Genomic DNA, 23041 nt, shown 5'->3' on the forward strand with positions numbered 1-23041 from the left:
AAGTCACAATGGAGGCTACAATGGAAACGTCCATCGACAACCACAGTTTGACAGACGAAATAGCGATATCAACAGTTGTGGATGTGGACCAAAATAACATAGCTTTTCCATACTATAGCAATACAAATGGACGATTGGTGGGTCAAACTGATCTGAGATTGCAATTTCGTAATGTTAACTACGAACTCAAAGAGCGTAAGTAATGTGAAAAGTAAATTATTTCAAAATTAATACAATTAAGATTAAACTAAACAGTTGTGTCTACGACCACAAATAGAAAAGTAATTGTTCAGTTGGAAACACTCTGATCTGATATATAAAATCATTTTAATATTTTTTTCATATATCAATACCTTTCTTATAGAACTAATTTTTTTATTTTTAAAAATAGGCATTTCTTTTCGTTATCATTTCTTCATTTCATTTAAATCTCTTTTCCCTATAGTGATTTCTTGGGATTTGTAAATAAGAATGATTTGTAAGTAACAGTGATAAAAGTCACTGAGAAGCAGATTTTGAAAATTTTCGCGCTCTTGCAAAAGTTTCAAGTGCAAAACGTTTAATTTGGCTATAGTAACCATCTCATGATTATGACTTTTGATGTATATTTTTTTAATTAATTTCTCTTTTCTTCACTTTAGCACAATTTTTTTAAGATTCTGTCCTCCAAATACAACAATAGTACTGTTGTATTTTTCACTGTTGTAATATGTCTAGATACTTAAGATACTATATTTTATTCGCATGTATTCCATTTCCTATATCTTGACTATTATATATATATAAATTTGGTATTTATATTTTTTTTTCAAAGAAATAACCGGAATATTTAGAAGTTAAGGTCATCATACATCATTGATATATTTTTGTTCCAATAAATATGAAATGTAAGTACTACCTTAATTACCAGAAAAGTCTGAAAAGTTGTTATCGGTACTAAAGCACCTATATATTTTCAATGTTGTTATAAAACACATCTCTCTCCATCATCCGTTCATGTTAAGAAGGTTTCGAGCTTTAATGGACGAACACTCACTAGACAAAAAAAAAAAATTAAATGACGAATAGTTTGAGAAGTTGCTGTCGTAACAAGATACTCATCTTCAGTTTACACTTGCATATTTATGTAGAACATTATGGTATATACATCTATACACGCATCTATATTTGACAAGTATATATATAGATATAGATGTTAAATATAGACAGGGTGTACCTTCATATATTTTAAATTAATATGCATAGGTAAACTGAAGGTTAGTACCTCGTTAACTTGTTTGTAGTTGTACAAACAGATATATCTGTCAAACTGATATATGTATATATATAAATATATATTTTATTATATTATATATATTATATTATTATATTATATATATAAATATAAAATATTTATATATTGTATATTATATATATAAATATTAATGTACAATTGCATTTTATCTAACAGAAGAATTAATTTCTGAATATTAGAATTAGTAAGTTTTTAGAATTCAGGTGTAGTATTTTACTAGCATTATTCGTTGGTGTTAAGCTACTTATTTATACAATAATCTTTAGGCGCTTCATGTTCAATTGCCATCGGGTGATTAACTTCTTAGAACAACTTTGGACGCCACCATTTTTAAATCGTATCATTAAAAGGATTTAAGAGCGTAATAGTTTATAGGAGCTCACCCTATAACAGAGGCATTATTTTGTCCTAAAATACAAATTTCGTTGACAATATCATACTCCCTGAGTCATTAAATACTCGTAAAATAAGTACATTATATGAACACAAAAAACTGCACTATCTGTCGTGTTAATTTTACTTTACTGATTACATTAAATTTAGATTAGTAACAATAAAAATTGTTAATAAAATATTTTTTGTAATTATGAAGGTTATTTCACATTAGAATACACAAATACATTGGTTATTTGAAAAAAACGTAAAATTATAATCACCTATGGATAATATTGGGTAGTTTATTTTAGATTAGAGCTAAGCTGCTCAAATACCTCTTATCTATTGGCACTGTCTTAATTTGTTTTTAAATTGAAATAAAAATATTTTACAAATCAATTATTTATTTTTCTATATCTTATTTGATATCTGATCAGTATAGTCTAATAATCTTCAGTTCGCCTGAGCTATTGACTGCAATTCAATGTAAATTTTAAATCCAAATATTCATAAATAACCTACAGTAGTCCTAAAATTTTGTTTAAATTAATGCAAAGTTATTCTTATCTCAAAATGGAATTTATTTAATCTCATTTGGCATGAGTCAAGATCATTGAACGTAGATATTTAAAAAAAATCAATGAAGTCACCAAACATTGTTCTGGAACTCTCTCTCTTAATTTGTGTACGTTTTCATAGTGTACCCTTTCTATTTAGACAATTTAAATAGAATAAATAATAAACTATTATTAAATAAATGTTTATAGTTTTATGCTTTCGTACTTTATAAAAATAGGTTACCCACAATTAAGTTATTTGCCTAATAAATTTTGTAGATCAAATTTTGATAGCAATATAAAAAAATGCGATTAGTTGTGTATGTATCATTTTACCTTATCTACATATTTTTAGAGAGGGCTCATCAGAAACAAAGCACTTATTATTTTATTTATATTTACTTTTCAAACTATGAAAACTGGATTATATAAAATCCTCTCACTACAAGGCTATTAGAGAAATGTATGGCGGCACTGAGTTTCTTGACTGAGATTCTTCTCATAGTCACAGTATGCATTTAAATAAAAATTATAAGAAAATAAGAACAAATAGTACAGTATAAGCCTAAAGCGACAGAATGTTGTTTATGTCGGAAAGACGATGAAACTTTTAGTTATATACCTTGCGACTATTGATCTGGATCGAGAGGAGAATACTGTGACGAAAATTCATAATCTCTTCTGATATTAGGAATACCTTAAAAAAGGACATTTTACTTGTATTCAAAAAGCTGAATACTCATTGTTCAGTTACATTTAGATATAGCAAAATAAATCTATGATCACAAAGCTTTGACATTCACCTAGTTCTTAGTCGAAAAATGAAATTCTTATAATATCACACATTGTAGATATCATCTTTTATAGAAGGTTTAATGTATCTCTGTATATCACTTACCAGTCATCAACTTCACTGATAAGCATCTCTTAAGACTACGTCCTAATAAAAGAATTAATAAGCCCTAATATGCAAATTTGTAATCCCTCGTTAGTCTTTTTGGAAATGAGATTTGTTATTAAAAAAATTATTAAAAATAATAATTAATGATTTAAGATTTTAAAACATTTCAATATAGTAAATCGGAACTTCAATATTAACAGTAAGCCTCTCGATTATTTATTTTTTTTAAAATATTATATAAAATATATATATATATCATAAATAAAATATGATATATAATTTCCTTTATTTCTGAACATTGGGAAAAGTAAAATTTACTTCAGCATGAATTTTTTAAATTCTATTCAATCTGAAATACCCATAGGTTAGATTAGGATATACTAGTAAATGCTAAGCGATCCACGTAGGTCTATTGGCCCATTGTGTTACCATGTACTGAAGAAACTTAGGAAATTCCCATAACTAGTGTCAAATTGAATTCTATTAAAAATTAAAATTAAGAATTAAATAAACATTTAATCTTTTTCTTTAATAACTATCAGGAAACTCAAAATTAGTTAAAATACTCAATGAACTATGTGGCGAATTTGTGTCGGGTCGCTTAACGGCTGTACTAGGTCCATCAGGTGCAGGAAAAACCTCCATGTTAAATGTGCTTTCAGGCTTTAAGTGAGTAATTTTTATTATATTCTCTATCCTATGAAATCAATTTTAATAGAGCAAAAGGTGTTACTGGACAATTTGAGCTTAATGGCAAAGAACGTAACTTACTGACCTTTCGTAAGCTTTGTTCCTACATTCCGCAAGAATTTGCTATGTTAGATCTGTTAACTGTTGAAGAGACTCTGAAAGTATCTGCAGATCTTAAGTTGTCAACAGATAAAAGTGCTAAAGAAAAACAAGAAATTGTAAGTTAAGAATAAATATTTTAATATTCTGCCTCATTCTATATTAACTTTTTTTTTAATAATTTGTACTACATACACTACAATATAGATTGATGACGTTCTGCAGATACTTAATATGGTAAAATGTCGTGATAATTTGGTGGGTACCTTATCAGGGGGTGAACGTAAACGGCTTTCAATAGGTGTAGAACTAATTACCAATCCACCTATAATGTTTTTTGATGAGCCAACTAGTGGTCTTGACAGCGTTGCCAGTTTACAGATTATTAATTATTTACGTCGGTTAGCATATGACGGACGAATTATTATTTGCATAGTACATCAACCCAGTTCACGCCTTATGAAGCTATTTGATGATGTTTTTGTATTGTCGCATGGAGAAATTCTTTATGGCGGACCTCAAAACGATATGTTAGCACATTTTGAAGAAAGTGGTTTCATATGTCCAAAGTACTTCAATCCAGCCGACTTCGGTGAGAAGAAATTTTCATATTTTTGTGATTATATTGTAAAACAATATCAAATTTTTATTTGCAGTCCTGGAAATAGGTAGTGTAGAACATAATACGAACATTTCAGCACTCATAGAGCGAAACAAACATAAATATAGCATAAAACATAAAGGATCGGCAGAAAGTCTGAAACACGATGAAAATTGTAAGTATACGTATATTATAGACAAAATTTTTTTAAAGATAAATAAACATTTAAGTTATTTTCAAAATTAAAATTGATTATCTGATTGATTATCTTACAGAGCAAATATTAATCTAAAATATAACTAAAACCTATTAAAAAGAGGCAACTACAAAAATAATTTTTAATTCGTTATACTTATGTTTTCAAATAAAGCTGTATTTTTTAAGCTAATTGAAAAAACTTAGAACTTAAGTATTGAAGGTTAATGAGTACTTGGTAATACTCTAAACAGTGTTGTATGATCAGGCAAATTTCAATAAATTAATCAAATTTTTGTTGCTGCTTCTTTATTACTATTCGAACCCTTCTAAAATCTCCAAGTTTCTGTTTACAGCTGAAATGTTACCAACGTCTACAATGAACACTCGCATTGCAATACAAGACAGCAACAAAACCAACAGTTTACCAGAACTCCAAATTAAATATTTTGAATTGCACAAAATTGTGAGACCCAAAGAGCAAGTCAGTGTATGTCGACAAATAGTGGTGTTAACACGTAGGTCACTACGTTCCATGTCAAGAAATATGGTAAGCTTTATAACATTTTTAATTTCAATTCAAACTCTTTCTATAACATCCAGTATAATTTAGATATCAGTTCAGTTGCGGGTTATAATGCACTTTGTTGTTGCAATTTTATTAGGCGTGGTCTTTTGGAATATTGGCAATGATGCTGCTAAAGCGATTACCAATTCTTCATCTATATTTTTTGTGGTTTTATTTCTTTTTTTTGGAAATGCTTTGCCATCCATAATATTATGTACGTTATATGTGAATTAAAATATATTTAAAAAAGTCAATGCATATATATCAAATATTTTAAAATAGGCCAACAGGAGACTGCAGTTTTTTTACGAGAATATCTGAATGGTTGGTACTCGGTTGAAGCTTATTACATATCGAAACTCATAGCAGATCTGCCATTGCAACTTTGCTGTCCATCAATCTTTATATTGATTATATATTATATGACTGGTCAGCCACTAGAAATGGATCGGTTTCTTATGTGTTTTGTTGTTAGTCTAATGATTAATATAATTGGTCATTTTTATGGATTGGTATTTGGTTGTTTATTCGATTTACAGGTAAATAACTTTTATTTATTTAATAAACAAAACATGCCTTTATATACTCATTTCAATACCTGCTTAAAGGTGTCAATATTCTTGGTGCCGTCTACAGCTATACCTTTGTTGCTATTTTCCGGATTTTTTATACGCATACATGAATTGGCTACATTTTTACGTCCTCTATGTGATTTTTCGGCATTCCGTTACACTTTAGAAGGTCTGATGTTAGCAATATATGGTTTCGATCGTCCAGAGTTGGATTGTCATATCGATTTCTGTTATTTTAAGTCGCCGAAGAAGTTTCTTAAGGAAATGTCTATGTTGGATGCAAATTATAGTTACGATTTGCTTGCACTTTTCTTATGGATTCTCTTCTTTAAGATATTATTCTACCTCAGTCTATTACTACGTATAAGAAGAACGCAATGACCATGACTTAAGTTTATTTACTTCATATACTAAATGTGGTCGTTTTTAAGTTTTAAGAAAATTTTTTTAAACATATTAAGAATTTAATATTTTTATACTTATGCTTTAACTAGTATTAAATAATCAAAAGCTGCTTCAGTTGCCATATAAACTAAATTTCTAAAATCAATTTCAGTGTCTTTAACAGCTGAAGAGGATAAAAGTGGTTCTATGGAAAATAAAAATTCTGATATTAAACATCTAATAGATAGTTTCACAAATAGAATATTTTTAAAATGTTTTGTAATATAAAAAATGTATATAAAAATGTAATATAACAATGTATAAATTCAAAATTACTAAATAAAGTTTTAAATATTATAATTTAAACGACTAAAAATCTTAATGGAACGCACAAACTATCATCTTCATTCCTCCTGCGAATATCAGTTGTGACAATTAAAAATTGAAAGAGATATATATTAGATAAACCTAAATATATTCTTTGAATATGAAATATCATACTTAATGCTTTCATTCAATATTTACCTGGTACTTGGGATCGAAAGGAAAATATCATTCGGGAGTCATTACTAATGCGCCTTGGTATAGCCGCAACAGTTACCTACATAAGGTAAGGTCTCTGCACATAAGCAACAACACCATTTTCATCCCTTCATCAGCATCATCCCTTCTTCATACAGAAGGACTAGTATGTCAGCTTAAACGAAGTAAGCTATTTGATTTGTTATCCTAATACATTAGTCATTATAAGTAACATATTTTATTATAAGTATTTAGATTAATGTCGACTACTATAAGTTGCCGCCATATGGCTAATTAGTTTAAGTAGAATAGGTGCAATTTCAATAAAATATAAAAAAAAATTTTAAAAAAATAAAAATAAACAAAAAAAAACACCACCATCTCCTACCTACATCCCAGCCTAGCCCATGTATAGAAATCCTTTTATTTTATTTGCTCTATAAAGATCTGCATAGAGCAGATTATGGCTGGTGTAGAACACCAACAATCGTTATTAGCAAAGCCAAGTCGTGAATATAAAAGTTTGACCGAAGTAATATTTCATAATGAAAAGACAGAGCGTGGAGTTTGGCCTCTCCTTTATAATATGATATATCGATCGCGAAAGCGTCAATTTTTGTATTTACAAGCAATTACGTCCAGTAATTGATACCAGATTCTTGATTTTATATCATAATTTTTTTGTCCGCAACTCTTATAAAGCATTTTATTATGTTATATTATTGTTGTTATGGTTTATATGTGGTTCCCACTGGCGCAATTATTGGCTACACCCATGCCGGTTGATCCTAAAATCAATTTTAGTAGGACTGTCGATCATGAAAATGATATACTAAGATATGTAGCTTGGTGACCGATGGTTTTTTTTAAAGGTACTGCATATCTGAGCAAGAAGTAATAGTAGAAAAAAAGCTAATCTAATTAAGTTTTCGGTCAAGAACATTATATTACCCATACCCTATAATTATCTGTGATAATCTTTTCATTATTTTCTTTCTAGAAAAAAAATTAATATAAAAAACTATATGAATCGAATATACTGACTAACTTACCTGAAGAAGTACGTTTCAAATTATAATGGAAACAACAATGATTTACTCAGTTTAGCCTAATAAATAACTTGTTGTGATCACCACAATAAACAGCCACGTCCAAGGTACGTTTTTCATTGATTCACACAGCATGTTGATCCATCCATCTAAAATCATATGGATCGCGTCACACTTTTTCGTACAATCTTTTATTTTTATCTACACGATCAAGTATACAATTGAGCTGTGACAGTTCTTGCTGCACAGCGGAGACGCCGTTCTTCCAGAGAGATATTGGGCGGTAGCCTGTTGAGAATCTTGTTGTGAGTCAACCTAGGTCTTGAAAAGGATACTACATCTGTGTGGAGGGCTATAAGTCCAGGTTTGTATTCGAGCTAACAGATGTTGACTCCATTACAATAAGTGTCGATATATCTTTTATGAGAAGAAACGAATCGACGGGTGTTGAACGGCACTTGGTCGTTGAGATCCGGGTCGTAGACTCTGCCGTTCTTGGAATCTTCAGTGAACTTAACTTTTGCGGCTGTCACTGTGGCAGCTTTAATTTTTTGCATGTAAACGTTTACTGTACAATAATTGTTGTTGTTATTCAAAGAATTTACAGAGCAGAAAACATGAAAGGGTTATTAAACGAATCAGATTAAAGGAAATAGGGGAGGGAAGAAGAAGAGTAATGTGGGATAATAGATGGATGAGGGTATATTTTTGGTCGTTAATGTTTTGTAACGCCAGGCAAAACTCTATCTCTACTTGTTCAAATGGTAAATACATTCCTAAATGAAAGTAAAAATTAAAATATTTTTTTTTATCAAAAAAATTGACAAATTGAATTTAAAACTGTTCATATATATTGGCATGTTTTGCTGCTCTATCTAGTTTTATTGACCAAAGAACTCCATGATTTATATTTTAATGCATTTATATATTATACATAGAAAATGTTGTATACTTACAATATTAATTAATAATATACAATATGTTACTTATAATATTCTAATATATTTAAATAACGTTATGCGCCCTTTTTTAGTTTTCAATAGACATTAACTTTTACTGCATATATTAAATTTATTTTAATAATAAAATTTGAAGTTTTATGATTTTTTTTATGTGACACGCTCAATTTTTATGAAAACACAATTGAACTTTGCATTTAAAAATTTAAATAATAGAAAATTTTTAACTAAATTAATTATTTCAACGAATTTTTAATTTCTAAGCTTTTTAACTAAAATTCTATATTATTTGTTGAAATTTCAACTTAATAAATTACAAATAATCCAAGTTATATACATAAGTATATGTGCACAATAACTTATATGTATACAGTGAAAATTGTTATTTACTTTATATATTAATTTATATGCTTTACATCGTTATTAATACTATTTTTAGTAGAACAACTTTTAGTGTGTATATTTTGTTGTGAATTTCGAATTGGGAACTAGAGGACCATCACTCAACTAACTTAATGATATTGTTTAAGCCAATAAAAAAATATCTAAATGAAATTCACATACCATTTTGTTTATGTGAAATGATTTTTAATATACCATTAAAAAGAATTTTATGAAATCAACCCATCTGAGTTTAAACCCATTAAAAGAAATAAAATTTGGTATTTAAAATATTGAAAAATCTTAACTTAAAACCACCCGCAAAATTTTTTGTGCCCTGACACATATTGCTGCTTTTTTGGAACATGTAGCAAGAAATTAATTCTTAATATTTTCACGATTTGATCTAAAAGTGTTTGTGTTCAACATAAACCAAAATACATTAAAGCTGTCAGATTAATTTGGATTGCCATACAGTATCCTAAAGTATACTTAATCAATTTCAATCGATGATATTTCCATGGCCTGTTCTTCATTTACATCGTCATCATCGTTTTCATCATCATTCACATCAGTGTCTTCTATGATATCATCAACTTCGTTGTCATCTTCATTTTCTTCATCGTCCGAATTATTCGATAATACTTCTTCAATAATAATAGGGCTAGAGTCTTCATCTAGAGGTGGTGAAACACTCAAGATGACTTCTGTTTCACTTAAACTTAATTCATCACTGCCGTTTGTTTCAGGATTGGGCGTGTCCGTTAATGTACCTCTTGTTTTATATGCAGATGATGATACCACATATTCTCCTGATTCAAGTCTATAAACACCCAGGGACATATCCATATCATCATCATCTGACGATGTATCTTCAATATTTATACTTTCTTCTGTATTCAGCGAAGTTGCAGCCGCACCGCCACTTGCTTTCTTTGCACGCTTATTTTCAATTGATTTAAGTAATGACTTTGCTTCTGCTTTCCGCTGCAGAAAGAAAAATAACAAAAATAAGAAAAACTAAAATAAATCATATTCTAGATTTTATTTACATCATCCGATTCAAGGCATTTGTATGCATAATGGGCTGCTCTATCGAAATCGTCTTTTGATTCATAATAATTTGCCAGCGTTATATACCCATGATATAAACATTGCCTGTCAGAAGCAGCACGCTCATCTTCACAATACATAATATAACACTGTACAGCTTCTTCATAATCTCCGCGTTTTTCATGTAAGTTTGCTAATTTGTACATAGCGATACCCTCAATATCTCCAACGTCACAAGCTTTCCAATAACATTTAACAGCATTATCGCCTTTATCGAGTTTTTCATATGTTTCACCCAAAGCAACAAGCATACGACTGTCATATGGACGCAATTGGTGTGCAATTTTGAAATAATACAAACTGTAATAGTGCATTTTTAGGATTTCGTAAGCCTGTCCCAAACCGTACCAGGCGCGATAATCTCGTTTGTTGACCTCTAATAACCAATACAATTGGTTTAACTTTTTATTATATAATAAATATTTTTCTATATTTACCAACAGCTTTTCGGTAGCTTTGAATAGCAGCATTAGTATTTTTTAGTTCCATAAATTCATGTCCCATCAGCGTCCATGCCGCTAAATACTTTGGATTCAGTTTTAGTGCGCGTTGAAAATAAACAATAGCCATCTGATGATCACATCGTATACTATAATAATTGCCTATAATAAATATTTGTTATTTAAATACTTTTTATGCTTTATTTAAGAGACACAAATAATTACCTATGACACAACACGTTTCCGGTCTGTATTTGTTGATTTCTACCGCCTTGTGTGCTAATTGCGCCATTTCAGTCTTTAGCTCTTTAACAAAAAGTAAATTCGAGTATGTGTCCATATTATCTAAACGATACGGATCCGCATCCTGTAGTGTTTTAAACACCTCAATCGCTTTATCCACATCTGTTAAATGAAACCAATATATAACAATTGACTTAACTAAATACAATTATGTACTAACCTCTTTTATTATGAAAGGCTAACGCAAGCTGTGATGTTATATAGACACACTTTTTAAAACCAACCGACTGTAAAACTTCATAAGCTTTTATACCTTCATCATTCAAATAAAGTTCTATATAAGTATGAGCCGTAAAGAAATGTCGCATCCAATGATTACCAAACTGTAATGTTTCCAATTTTTCTTTAATCGATATGAGCGGTGACAACTCCAAATATGCACCCCACAACATTGGAGCCAGTTGTATTGCTTGTACTAAAATCTGTATTGCTGCTTGATTAAGATTAAGTGCTTTCAATACAACACCATACAAATATAAACCGTAGCCATCGAGTCGACTTTGTGAATATTCTGCTCGTAATGTTGCTAAAAGATCTGCCAAATCTCTAGTATGACCGGAATCATTCAGATTTGATTGATCTGTTGTTGAATCAATGCGACGTTTTTCTCTTCCCATGTATGTCGCATATAAATGCAGGAATCGTGGTACCTCTGATTCGCAATCCCGTACGAAATATGCGGCACGATCATATTCTCTGACATCGAAGTAACTTTTTGCTAAAAAGTAGCTATCATATTCACTTGGTGCGATTCCATCTAATAATGCCATATCAAAATCTGAATTCTTTGAATCGATGTCTATATCGTTCAAGCCATAGGCCATTTCGGCAAGCCATTTGGCGCTTTGAATAAGACCGCGCTTTTGACATTCAATAATTCCTCGCCTCAGCTCTTGCTTAATTTCCTCCAAGGAAATATTGAAAAAATCATCCTCCATATTTTAGATACTTTAATATAAATAAACAACACAAATAAACTTGTTTCGTAGCCGCCACACGCCAATTACCAATTTTAAATTCGTTTGTATCCAAAATATATCAAAATTGCACAATTGCCTCACTGCAACAAAATCAGGGCTTACAACACATTTTAATCTAGTTTAATATAAGAAAACTGTGTTACCTGCTCCGAAATTTTTAATTCATAACAGAAACAATTTAATTTTAGTACGCAAAATTTTTCGTGTTATTTTACATCCACATTTTTACTTTTTGCAACACTTACATTAATTATTATAAATAAAATATCAAAATTTTAATATAAAAAACATTTTATCAATCATTTGAATTTTCTGTCAGAATTCTAATATATGTTTACACTACCGCAATTAACATGAAAAATAAACCAATTAGTGGTAAATTATGGCAATGCCTACATTATTTTTAAATATTTTTATTACCATCAAAATCAAAATAGATAATAAATAGTTAATAAAAATTATCTATGTAATAGATAATTAGAAGATTTTTATTTACATAAAAATTTTGATTTTACATGAACTTTAATAATTATTTTAACAGACTTCATATCCATATGGTATATTTTTTTTTTTTTAAAGAAATTAAATATTCTGCAGTTTTTTAATTTGTATAAATGTTTATATTAGGTCAGTTCGACTAGATACTCGTAGTAAAACTCAAATAAAACACAAATAAAGTACAAACTGGGAGCGTAACACAAATAAAGTGTCAAATTACACAGATTTTCAGTGAACAGCTTTGTGTGAAATCTGGTGAGAACACCAGTCCCGCGCATATAAACCATACAAAAATTTAAATTCAAACCAAAACTGCTGATTTACACATCAACACAAATTTTACTTGAAATAAAATGTACGAGTAAAGTCTGTGTAGCATTTGCAAATTTCAACAGAAATGTTATGCTCTTTCAGATACTCTCATTTACTTCAAAATTTGCTGGTGGAACGTACTTGTATATACACAGTGTTACTGAAAGTTACTACAAGTAGTTCATGGATCAGACCTATTGTTATAGCTGCTCCAAAAATAAAGAAACCATACCAATAAATATATATGTGAAAACTAAAACAAATTTTTTTTATTATAAAAAATTAGTCTAGTCTTTATACAACGAACGCATTATAAAAAGTAAGTAAACTTAAAACTTAACTGCACTTAATTAGTGTAGTAAAGTTATAGATATCTGAAATGTATTTCAATTCGGAAATAGAAACGAAGTCATATATATTGATTTGGTGTAAACAGAGTTTTTGAATATTTACACTTCACTAATTGCAACACATTTACCGAAATAATTATGAAAATACTTTAAATGCTATGGTGTAAACATATTGTAATTTTTAGTTCGATTATATAATAATATAAGTTCATAGTAATACGTAATACTAAAGTCTGTCCGTCCTTTAGTCAATATCAATATATATATATAAAATATATTGATGAGAGATCCAATTAATAATAAAATGCTGACAAGTTTTTTTATGTATTTTTATCTTTATGTATTTTTATTTATAATATTGTCCTAAATTAACAAATTCTGTTTTGTTGAACGTTAAAGGACAATATTTTTTTAAACCTCTTTTTTGTAATATTACTTAAAATATTTAAATTAATTAGAATGCATTCTTTTGAAATGATATTTCTTATATATTAATAATATTTGTTATTATGGCCGTGTGCGAGTTAAGGTAAAGTAAATTGAAATTTCCTAGGGATTTTTTATACTGCACTTACGTAAATATTGATTTATTTATTTATTGCACTTATATATTATTTTTGGTTAAAAGTTTTCAAATTTATTTATTAAAAATCTTATGAAATTTTTACAATGGCAACACCTAATTTACCTAATTTTTATCTAATTTACCCTAGTCGAAATTCTGGTAAATACCAACATTCGTTGCCATAACGATATTATTTACTGTTTCTGTTTCCCTCTATTTACTCGAACTCGCACAAGGTCTATATATTAAAAATATATTCCATAATCTCCAAAAAGTGTAGAAAAGCAGTGTAGAAATAAGTCGACGCTTTAATGTCGTATTTGTAGGTGTGGGCAACTCTTAATTTTGCCAAAAACAGCTGATATTTTTTTATTTGTGTTTGTATGCTGAGATTAATATAATTCATAAAATCTTCAATGTCATTATAAAACGGAAGAGAGCATAAAATAACAAAATATTTGTTGTATTAAAAACAAAACATACGATAAGGTCTGAAATGTGATATCAATTTATTTGATTTCTTTGTTTGACTATAGTTGTGTTGTTAATAAATATTGCTTTTGCGTACAAAATTGTGATAAAAATCAGCAATTGTAAGAGAAGCACAAAGCAAGGCAATTGACGACTGACCAATGCAGTTTATGCAGCTAAAAATAAATGCAGTGTTTATTTATTTGGAATATTGTATAGTTTTGCATTCCATCTGTTAATATTAAGAAATTGGAAATATTTATCGGATGCAGTGAACAGTGTGACGTTTTTAATATAATTGTTTACAACTAGCCACAGTTACGCTAAACTATTAGTAACGACTAAGATTTGAATATTGTTTAATTTTTCAAGTTGAAAATAATTTGACTAAAATGAACAAATATTGCGTTCTTTTGGTATTACTATGTATTTTTGGAAATCGTCACTCTTATGAAGTATATGCTTTCCACAGTCAAGTACGTTTATCTCCAATTATTTTCGGTAAGTTATATAAATATTAGTTCGCAATAAGCAATAATACGAAATAAATAAAGTATATAGCTAGTTATTAAGATTTTAGTTAGAAAAGTGGTTTGATATTGAATAAATTTAGGTTTACCATTATGAATAAATATTTATAGTAATAAGATTGTTGTCATATAGAGCAGGGCTTTCCAGATTAAAAAAGACCGCGGGCCAATTCAAATGACTGAATAGGTTGGAGGGTAAAATGAAAATAGGGCGATAATATTAAATTTAGTTTTATTAATTCTTTATTATTTTATCTTTTACAATTCTATGACTATCAACATTATTAATATTAGTTGTTGTCATACGAAAAATATCTTATTTCTAATGTAGTTATTACAAGGCACTGAATACGAGTTTTTTGAACCAGTTCTACAAAGAAATATATACTAAAGTCTTCATCGATTAAGTAAATTAACGTGAATTGTAATAAATTATTTATAATATGTTAATTCATTTATTTGGGATACCATAGGAATAAAATGGTGTAATGTTACTAAAATATAACAAAGAAAAATTTGCTTAATTGTGGTAGATTAGAAAGATATAGCGGTCAGTACAAATATTAGCCGAAGACCGCATGATGCCCGTGAGCCGTGCTTTAGACAGCACTGATATAGAGAAAAGCAGTAGCTTCTCGAAATCAGGGCTGCACAACAACAAAGATCTTAACAGTTGTCCGCCTAAAATTTCAGTAGTTGAAAAACGTCGCTTACGTGTACTAAGAACTGTTTTACCCCAATTAAAGTGTGTTCATAGCCATATTTTAAACAATTATTTATTAAACATAAATGAATTGTTATTGTTCCAACCTGCAAGGATATGCTTGTGTAGTTAGTCTCTTTTGGGTGTGGTGAACGGCACTTGCTCGTCAAACTCGACGAGTGTGTCCGGAACGTAAACTGAGCCGTTAATGTTCACTGTGACTTTAACTATCGTTTTATTTGTTATGATTTGGTCTTCATCTATTTTCATGTTCCAGTGCACACATTAGTTTCAGTTCATTTATAGCAGCATTTATATAAATAAATAAAAAAACAAAATTACGTAAAGTTTGAATTTATAAATATTTTCTAAATTTTGGACAATACAAAAGTATTTAAATGGTATTTGAATGAATAAATAATAATTTTTTGTTTATAAATTCTGATGTATACTTTTTTTTTGGAATTAAAGCATATATTATTAATAATATTGCTGATTTAACTTGATAGGATTAAAGGTAACAATATTTTCAAAAATGATAAATAATAGTTATATATTTCTTCGTTAGTTATTTATTTGGTACGTCTTTTAATAATAAATATATATACAATTATATAACTTATTCTAATAAAACGTAGGACATGCTCAGTGTTTTAAATCTCATTATGTTGAGAGCTGTACTACAAAGAATATATCATTAAATACGTATCTTATGATTGCAATTTGCATATAAATTAGTAGATTTGCCTCATCTTCTGTGCCACATTTTTAAAACCATATCGTTTTAGCTTATATTTGACATAATTCTCACTCGTTTTCTCCAATTATTGGTACCCATATGCCTAATAGAGTTAGCAGATTTCTTAAACAGTGGGTTGTTGTTGTAGTCCCCCGGGATCTGAAAAGCAGATAACATGTAGGGATGAGCGGAGTTAGAATTAAGGGTAATGGAAAGGGGAAGGGAAAGGGAAGGAAGGATATAATTGAAATCAACCAGGGTCCAGCTATAGAAACCTAGCTACCTCAAGGGGTGAAGTTCAAAGGTCGATTTGACTAAGATTGGGACAAAAGAACAGATGGGCGACGTCATGGGGGTTAGAACTACAGTTTGGGCACACATCTGGAATGGACGTGTTTATGCTTGACAAGTAACTGTTTAGCACATGGTTTAGGTTTCAAGAACGGTCGGGTTTTATGCAACCACATGTCATTCAACATCCCCCAAAGCAGTCACACAAGCAGACACTTACAGTTTAGGATCTAACAAATAAACATTTTTTCGTAGAAAATTAGCAAATTTACTCTTTTTTTTATAAAACATAAATGAAATAGTCACAAAAGAGATTGTACAATAAACGTCCGTATGCCAAATAGAGTTACCAGTTTTCTTAAGCAGTGGGTGTTAACTTACTCTAGCACTTACAGTTTAGAATCTGACAAATAAACATTTTTTCGGAGAAGAACGGCAGAGTTATATTCATTTTTTCATTAAACATGACCGAAATAGTCATAAAAGAGACTGTATAATATAAATAATTTAACTAATGATAATACATATATATGTCTTACTACATTAGGTTTTCAACTAGAGTTAATAGATTTTCAGAAATGATAAATATATGTATTTCTAACTTTAGTCTATTGACCCCTCCAAAAGTAATTAAAACCGCTATTAACATAGAATACCTGCAAATGATAGATTTTATATAGCACAGTTTTGCAACACTTAAGACTAATAGCTCATTATGGCTTGTATACAAACTTATCCTAATATAATAGTTGATAAGCAAAAATAAAAGCAATGTTTTTAGATTGATGACAGTCATCATTGACTTAATATTAACTTTAATATCTGCAACCAGCTAAAAGATCCAACAAACCAACAAGGTTTGAAACTTTCAACAAGGTTGAAAGCAACAATATCATGCAGTAGCGTTAATTAGAATCATGATTCGAGTCACCACTTGACTCAAACCATATTATTTAAAAAAAATTATGCTTATCAAAAAAACATTATTCATTTTATAGTATTATCACAACTTTTTTCTATTCAATTAGAAATTGAATAATAGACAAATTTAACTCACAAACCAAAATGTTGAATATTTTAATACCTCAAAATAGATTACTGTCTTATAATATTTTTTTACTGTTGACTGTTTAAATAATTTATGCATAACACTCTATTTTTTTCCCCCAACTCTATAATAATTTTTTTCATATCGGTTGGATGAAATAATATTCTGTATATTCTGTATATAATATCAAGTCATGCAAATAAGCATTTATGATTCATTTAATTTTCATTTTTGTGATAACAATTCTATGAATTATTTTCATTATTTAAATACGTATAAATATTAAAAATGTATATATAACAATATTATGATATATATATATACGTATATTTTATATGTTATTGATATTACATTTCTTGGAAATGAGTAGTGATAGTTTCAGGGCCTGCATTGTACACACATATTGTCGTCAATAATTTACAGACACATAAATAATTTATTTTAATTTGCAATGTTTAAACTAAAATGATCTTCAATTTCTTATTTTTAACTAAAAGCGAAGACATCAGCCTTGCTTAAGGTATTAAAAACTATAGTGTTTTAAACTACTTATAATAACTTTTGTTATATCTTCTTTTTGTTGCGACTTTTCCCTGGGTCTTTAGCAATACTAGTTAGAGACATGATGGATAGAGTAGTTGCGGTAGTAGTAGAACGAGTAAATTCTACGTTCTTGAGAGATTTATTCTTTCAGATTATTTATGAGGTCACAATAACAAGAACATGAAGTTGTAACCCTGCTATTGGATACATATGCGACAGTGTAACCGTGTTGCTAGTTGCTACTTCTACAATTCTCTGCATGATTATTTTTCTGCTAACCATAGAAATTATAAAGATATTAATATTATATTTCAATAATAGATATTCGATTTGAACAGTTTCCTAAAAGTTTTTAACTCAATATTTCAATAGTTCCAGGCGATGGAGGTACTCAATTAAGAGCAAAATTGAATAAGTCAAGTTCACCACATTATATTTGCCAAAAACAGTCAGATTGGTATAGTATATGGTTAAATCTAGACCAACTGATACCCGGAGCTATAGATTGTTGGGTCGATAACATTAAATTATATTATGATAATATAACACGTACCACGCATAACACACCAGGCGTTACTATAAGTATTCCCGAAAATGGCTGGGGTGATCCCGAAATTGTAGAATGGATTGATCCAACCCGTAATAAGAACGGTGCTTATTTTAAGGATATTGGTGATATGCTTGTAAAAGAATTTAATTATGTACGTTTGAAAAATTTACACGGTGCACCATATGATTTTCGAAAAGCACCAAGTAAGTAATAATTAATATTATTATCTGTATATTATTATACAGAGAATATAGTATATTATCTAAATTAATAACTATTTTAATTACAGATGAGCAGAAACAATTTTTTATTGATTTAAAACAACTTGTTGAAACCAGTTACGAGCGCAATGATAGAACTCCAGTTACTTTTATATCACATAGTATGGGTAGCCCTATGACATTAGTTTTTCTACAACAACAAACATACGCATGGAAGAAAAAGTATGTGAAACGTATCATTAGTCTTGCTGGAGCCTGGGCAGGCAGTATAAAAGCTGTTAAAGTTTTCGCCATGGGTATGTATACTTAAAGTTTCAATAGAACATTTAGTTCTATTTTTAATATAATTTTTTTTTTGTGCAGGTGACGATTTAGATGCGCTTCTTTTAAGTGCAGATAAATTAAAAGCTGAACAAATATCATGTCCATCCACTGCTTGGTTATTGCCATCTCCGTACTTTTGGAAAACCAATGAGGTCATTATACACGCTCCTAATCGCGACTATACCATGTCTCAGTTATCAAATTTCTTTACTGATATTGATTATCAAATTGGCTGGGAAATGCGTAAAGATACATTAAAATATACACTAAATTTCAGTCCTCCAGATGTTGAATTGCACTGCTTATATGGAGATAATATGGATACTGTGGAAAAGTAAGCCAACCTTAAATGTTGCAAAAAAAAGCTTAACTATTGTGTAATAACTAAATAATTATTTACAGATTGCGTTATAAAAAGACTCCAATCGTGAATGAGAAGCCTGAACTTATATTTGGCAGAGGAGATGGTACTGTAAATAGGCGTTCACTAGAAGCTTGTCAGCATTGGATTGGATACCAAAATGAAAGTATAACATATATGTCCTATAGTCATGTAGATCATATGGGTATTTTAGCAAATGTAAATGTTTTAAAATACATTAAAAATGTAATATCTAAGGATTTGTAATAAGCTTTAAGACAATATCTACGATCAGGGACTGTAACAGTTATTAATTAAAAAAAATAAATAATAAGTTTAATCATTCGGCTTTTAAAATAAAACTCCAAAAATAATAGTTAAATTTTTTTATATAATATTTTTAACAAATAATTGTTATTATTTACTTTTCGACGCAGAAATAAATCCAAATTTCTGCTTTTTATTTTGAAACGAAAAAATAATTATTAATTTTGCATTAAAAACGAAGAACTCGAAGACAATTATTATTTTTTGTAGGTAAAATTTAACTCCTTATAAAAACCAAATATAAGTTGCAAGTAGGACGTTTTATTTTTAAGCAGAGCAAATTAAAATGCATTGTGTATTTAATAGCTGTTGCACTGATGTATTATATTTTTGTTATGTATTTATTTTATACTTAATAAGTATTGCAATTACAAATCCGAACTTGTATATATTATTGTTTTAAGATGTTATTTATTAATATATATTTTAATATATTTCTGTGCTATAACTCGCTTTTATCTTATAATTTTCTTAATAACTATTAGATATAGTTTATTTTATTGTTATAAATATTAATGAATTCTTACAAGTTAAAAAAAAAGTGGGATTGAGTTTGTAATTACAATAGTTATTAAATTGCCACCTGTACCAATCGTTGTACATACAACGTCCGGCTTGCAATTTATATTTGGTTGATTAAACAGAAGTTACAAGTTAAAATAATAACTATTTTTGAAATGCTCATTTTTAAGGCAATTATAATAATTATTTTCGCGTTTTAAAACAAAAAGCAGAATATGTGAGTTAATTGTGTAAAAGTAAAAGTCAAATAATAAAAACTATTTTTAAAAAATTTAATATAAAGTAAATTTTATTATTATTTTTGAAGTTTTTTTTAAAGGCGAATATATATAAAGCATATATAATATGAAATTCCTTAAATAGGAATTTAGATAACTTTTCACTGCTGCTTTTTTTCTTGGTAATTTTTAAATAAACTATTATTTTCGGTCTCTGTCTATGATACTGTTTTTATATTTAAAATTATCTCGTTTATCGTAAATTGATATAAAGTAAAGATATTTTAAATTAAATTTGTATGTTTTAAATCAGATTAGATTATAAGATTAAAACATGGTTTTGTGTAAAAGAAAAAAATTTGTGTTAGTAGTTTGTTTGAATGTATGCAGAGTCTTTTCCCTTTTTTGTAGTCTAACTTCTAAGTCAATATGGAAATAAATTTATTTAAATGTGATTAGATTACGATTTAAGTAAACTATAAGTTCAAATAAGATTTATTATTTTACAAAAACTGTGTTTTCTTTTCGTTGGTTTTTCAATAAGAGTTTATAAATAAAATATTATATGAACAATAAAATCAATATAAATATTATAATATATAATTATAAATCAAACGTTAGGTTGGTTAAACTTTCAATATTGATTAATTATTTTTGTAAAGAGGTTTTTCGAACAGTAGTGAACCACAACAACAAAAATTCTTTTTTATATTATTTTAATTAATTGAATCTTTGACTGAACATATAGCTGTTTCGAGTATTATCAAATACTAATTATCAGTGGTCTTGGAAATTATTCTTGTATTTAATTATTCGTAAATAATTTTTTGAAATTACAAGTACCAGGAATCGAACTCGTGCCCTCCCATATTTGAAGCTCAGAGTCTAAAATAATTAGATTCATTAATTTTTCAAAATTTCAAATATTTATTAACTATGTTTGGATATGAACTATGTATTTTAAGGTTTTTTTTAATGATTTTTATTATTATTTTTTCAAAATAAAAAGAACAAGTTAATAATCACACCAAGTTAATAATCACACTAAGTTAATAATCACACCAAGTTAATAATCACACTGCTCATAATTCTCACTGCAGAAGTTGTAGAAACCTGGAGGAAAAAGAAACCATAAAACATTTTCTTTGTGAATGCCCGGCTTTGGCGTCCAAAAGAAGTAGGTTTTTAGGAAAATACTTCTTTGACAGTTTATCAGACTGTTTATTGGTAAAGACGAAAGACCTATTTAATTATCTAAGTTCGATGGGATGGATTTGTCTGTACTGTCTTACCGCTCTCTACTCTAGTAGGTCTTCTTGCGAAGAATGTGGTAGCAAAACGGCAAAAAATCGCAATACTAATTAAGGAACATGGTAGTTGTGTAATGGCCTGTCACTGCAACCAACTAATCCGCCAAACTAGCGATATGTTTTCAAATGTACGCGTTTATCAGTAAATTATTTTTATATCAAATACTACTTAAAGGTTGGTTTAATAAAATTAATTATAAGCATAAAATCAATATAAATAAGTTTTTTAAAACAAACTGTATGTATTTGTGTATGACAGTGTTAGTAAGCATATAGATTTTTATAGATACACTACAAAAATCTGATAGTTTTCATCATCAGTAAATATTGTTGTTGTAGTCCGTAGGGTTCCCTCTTGAAAGTACCGCATGACACTTGATCGTCGAATTCGACGCGTGGCTCCGGGACGTAGGTCGTTCTTGGAACTTTGTGGATTTTTTTTTCTGGTTTCAGTTATGCTGTTATGCTGTATTAGTGAATCGTTTATGAAAATTATGTATAAAAATGGTTTCTTTTGGATAGTCATGCTTACTACCTCTTACAGAAAAGTTTCAAGATTTCATATCGAAGGCTTATGGGATGTGACTGGAAGATTCTAGAGTATGGTTTCGGCAAGAAGGCGTGCACTTTTTCAAGTAACACTTGATGATCAAACACCTTCAGTATGTTTAAAAAACTGCCTAGCATACTTTCCTTTATTTAATCTAAAAATAACATGGAAGTAATCAATGGTGATGGATCGATTTTCGGATCGATTACAAATACATCAGATGGCACGTGTGTTTGAAATTTAATGTAATAATGTAAAAATGTTAAAATTTAAGGCCCGATACCACATAACCAATCTATATTGTTTGTTTATTATCTTAATGGAATAAGTGGTTAAAAATAGCTGTCTGTACTTAAATCTGTTGTGAAATGAGTGGGCTCAAGAAATCAAAATCATATCGCAGTTTTGTAGTCGTGGACATTGCAAAACTTACTTAAAGATCAAATTTTTTCAAAAACAAAAAAAAAACTACATTTTTTTTTTTAAAATTAATATCAAATAAGATTTATAAAATAAAAAATGTATATAAAATAAAATAAAAATTTATAGAAACTCAAATTAGTACAAAAAAAAAAATTTACGTAAAAAAATTAATAAAAAAAAATTAATATAAAAAAAGTCATAT

The 23041-nt window shown here is 28.6% G+C and overlaps 3 protein-coding genes across 3 annotated transcripts; 2 read left to right on the plus strand and 1 right to left on the minus strand.

Moving 5' to 3' along the window:
* On the plus strand, positions 1-6283 carry LOC119661871 (ATP-binding cassette sub-family G member 4). Its single transcript, XM_038071376.1, has 9 exons — positions 1-195; positions 3670-3796; positions 3846-4035; positions 4124-4508; positions 4573-4692; positions 5069-5262; positions 5326-5494; positions 5563-5819; positions 5889-6283. The coding sequence occupies exons 1-9, from the start codon at positions 9-11 to the stop codon at positions 6231-6233; spliced, it is 1974 nt and encodes a 657-aa protein (XP_037927304.1). The 5' UTR covers positions 1-8; the 3' UTR covers positions 6234-6283.
* Positions 6284-9312: 3029 nt separating this feature from the next.
* Positions 9313-12229, minus strand: LOC119688120 (cell division cycle protein 23 homolog). The gene is made up of 6 exons (XM_038102770.1): positions 12127-12229; positions 11164-12063; positions 10926-11105; positions 10698-10862; positions 10200-10636; positions 9313-10134 (listed from the first exon to the last, which is right to left on the minus strand). The coding sequence occupies exons 2-6, from the start codon at positions 11939-11941 to the stop codon at positions 9640-9642; spliced, it is 2055 nt and encodes a 684-aa protein (XP_037958698.1). The 5' UTR covers positions 11942-12063; positions 12127-12229; the 3' UTR covers positions 9313-9639.
* Positions 12230-14136: 1907 nt separating this feature from the next.
* Positions 14137-19850, plus strand: LOC119689430 (phospholipase A2 group XV-like). Its single transcript, XM_038104259.1, has 5 exons — positions 14137-14680; positions 18406-18786; positions 18873-19100; positions 19168-19462; positions 19531-19850. Exons 1-5 carry the CDS (start codon positions 14572-14574, stop codon positions 19754-19756), a joined length of 1239 nt encoding a protein of 412 aa, XP_037960187.1. The 5' UTR covers positions 14137-14571; the 3' UTR covers positions 19757-19850.
* The last annotated feature ends 3191 nt before the right edge of the window (positions 19851-23041 follow it).

Source organism: Teleopsis dalmanni, chromosome X (genome assembly GCF_002237135.1).
Source record: "Teleopsis dalmanni isolate 2A chromosome X, ASM223713v2, whole genome shotgun sequence".
NCBI classification, from domain to species: Eukaryota; Metazoa; Arthropoda; class Insecta; order Diptera; family Diopsidae; genus Teleopsis; species Teleopsis dalmanni.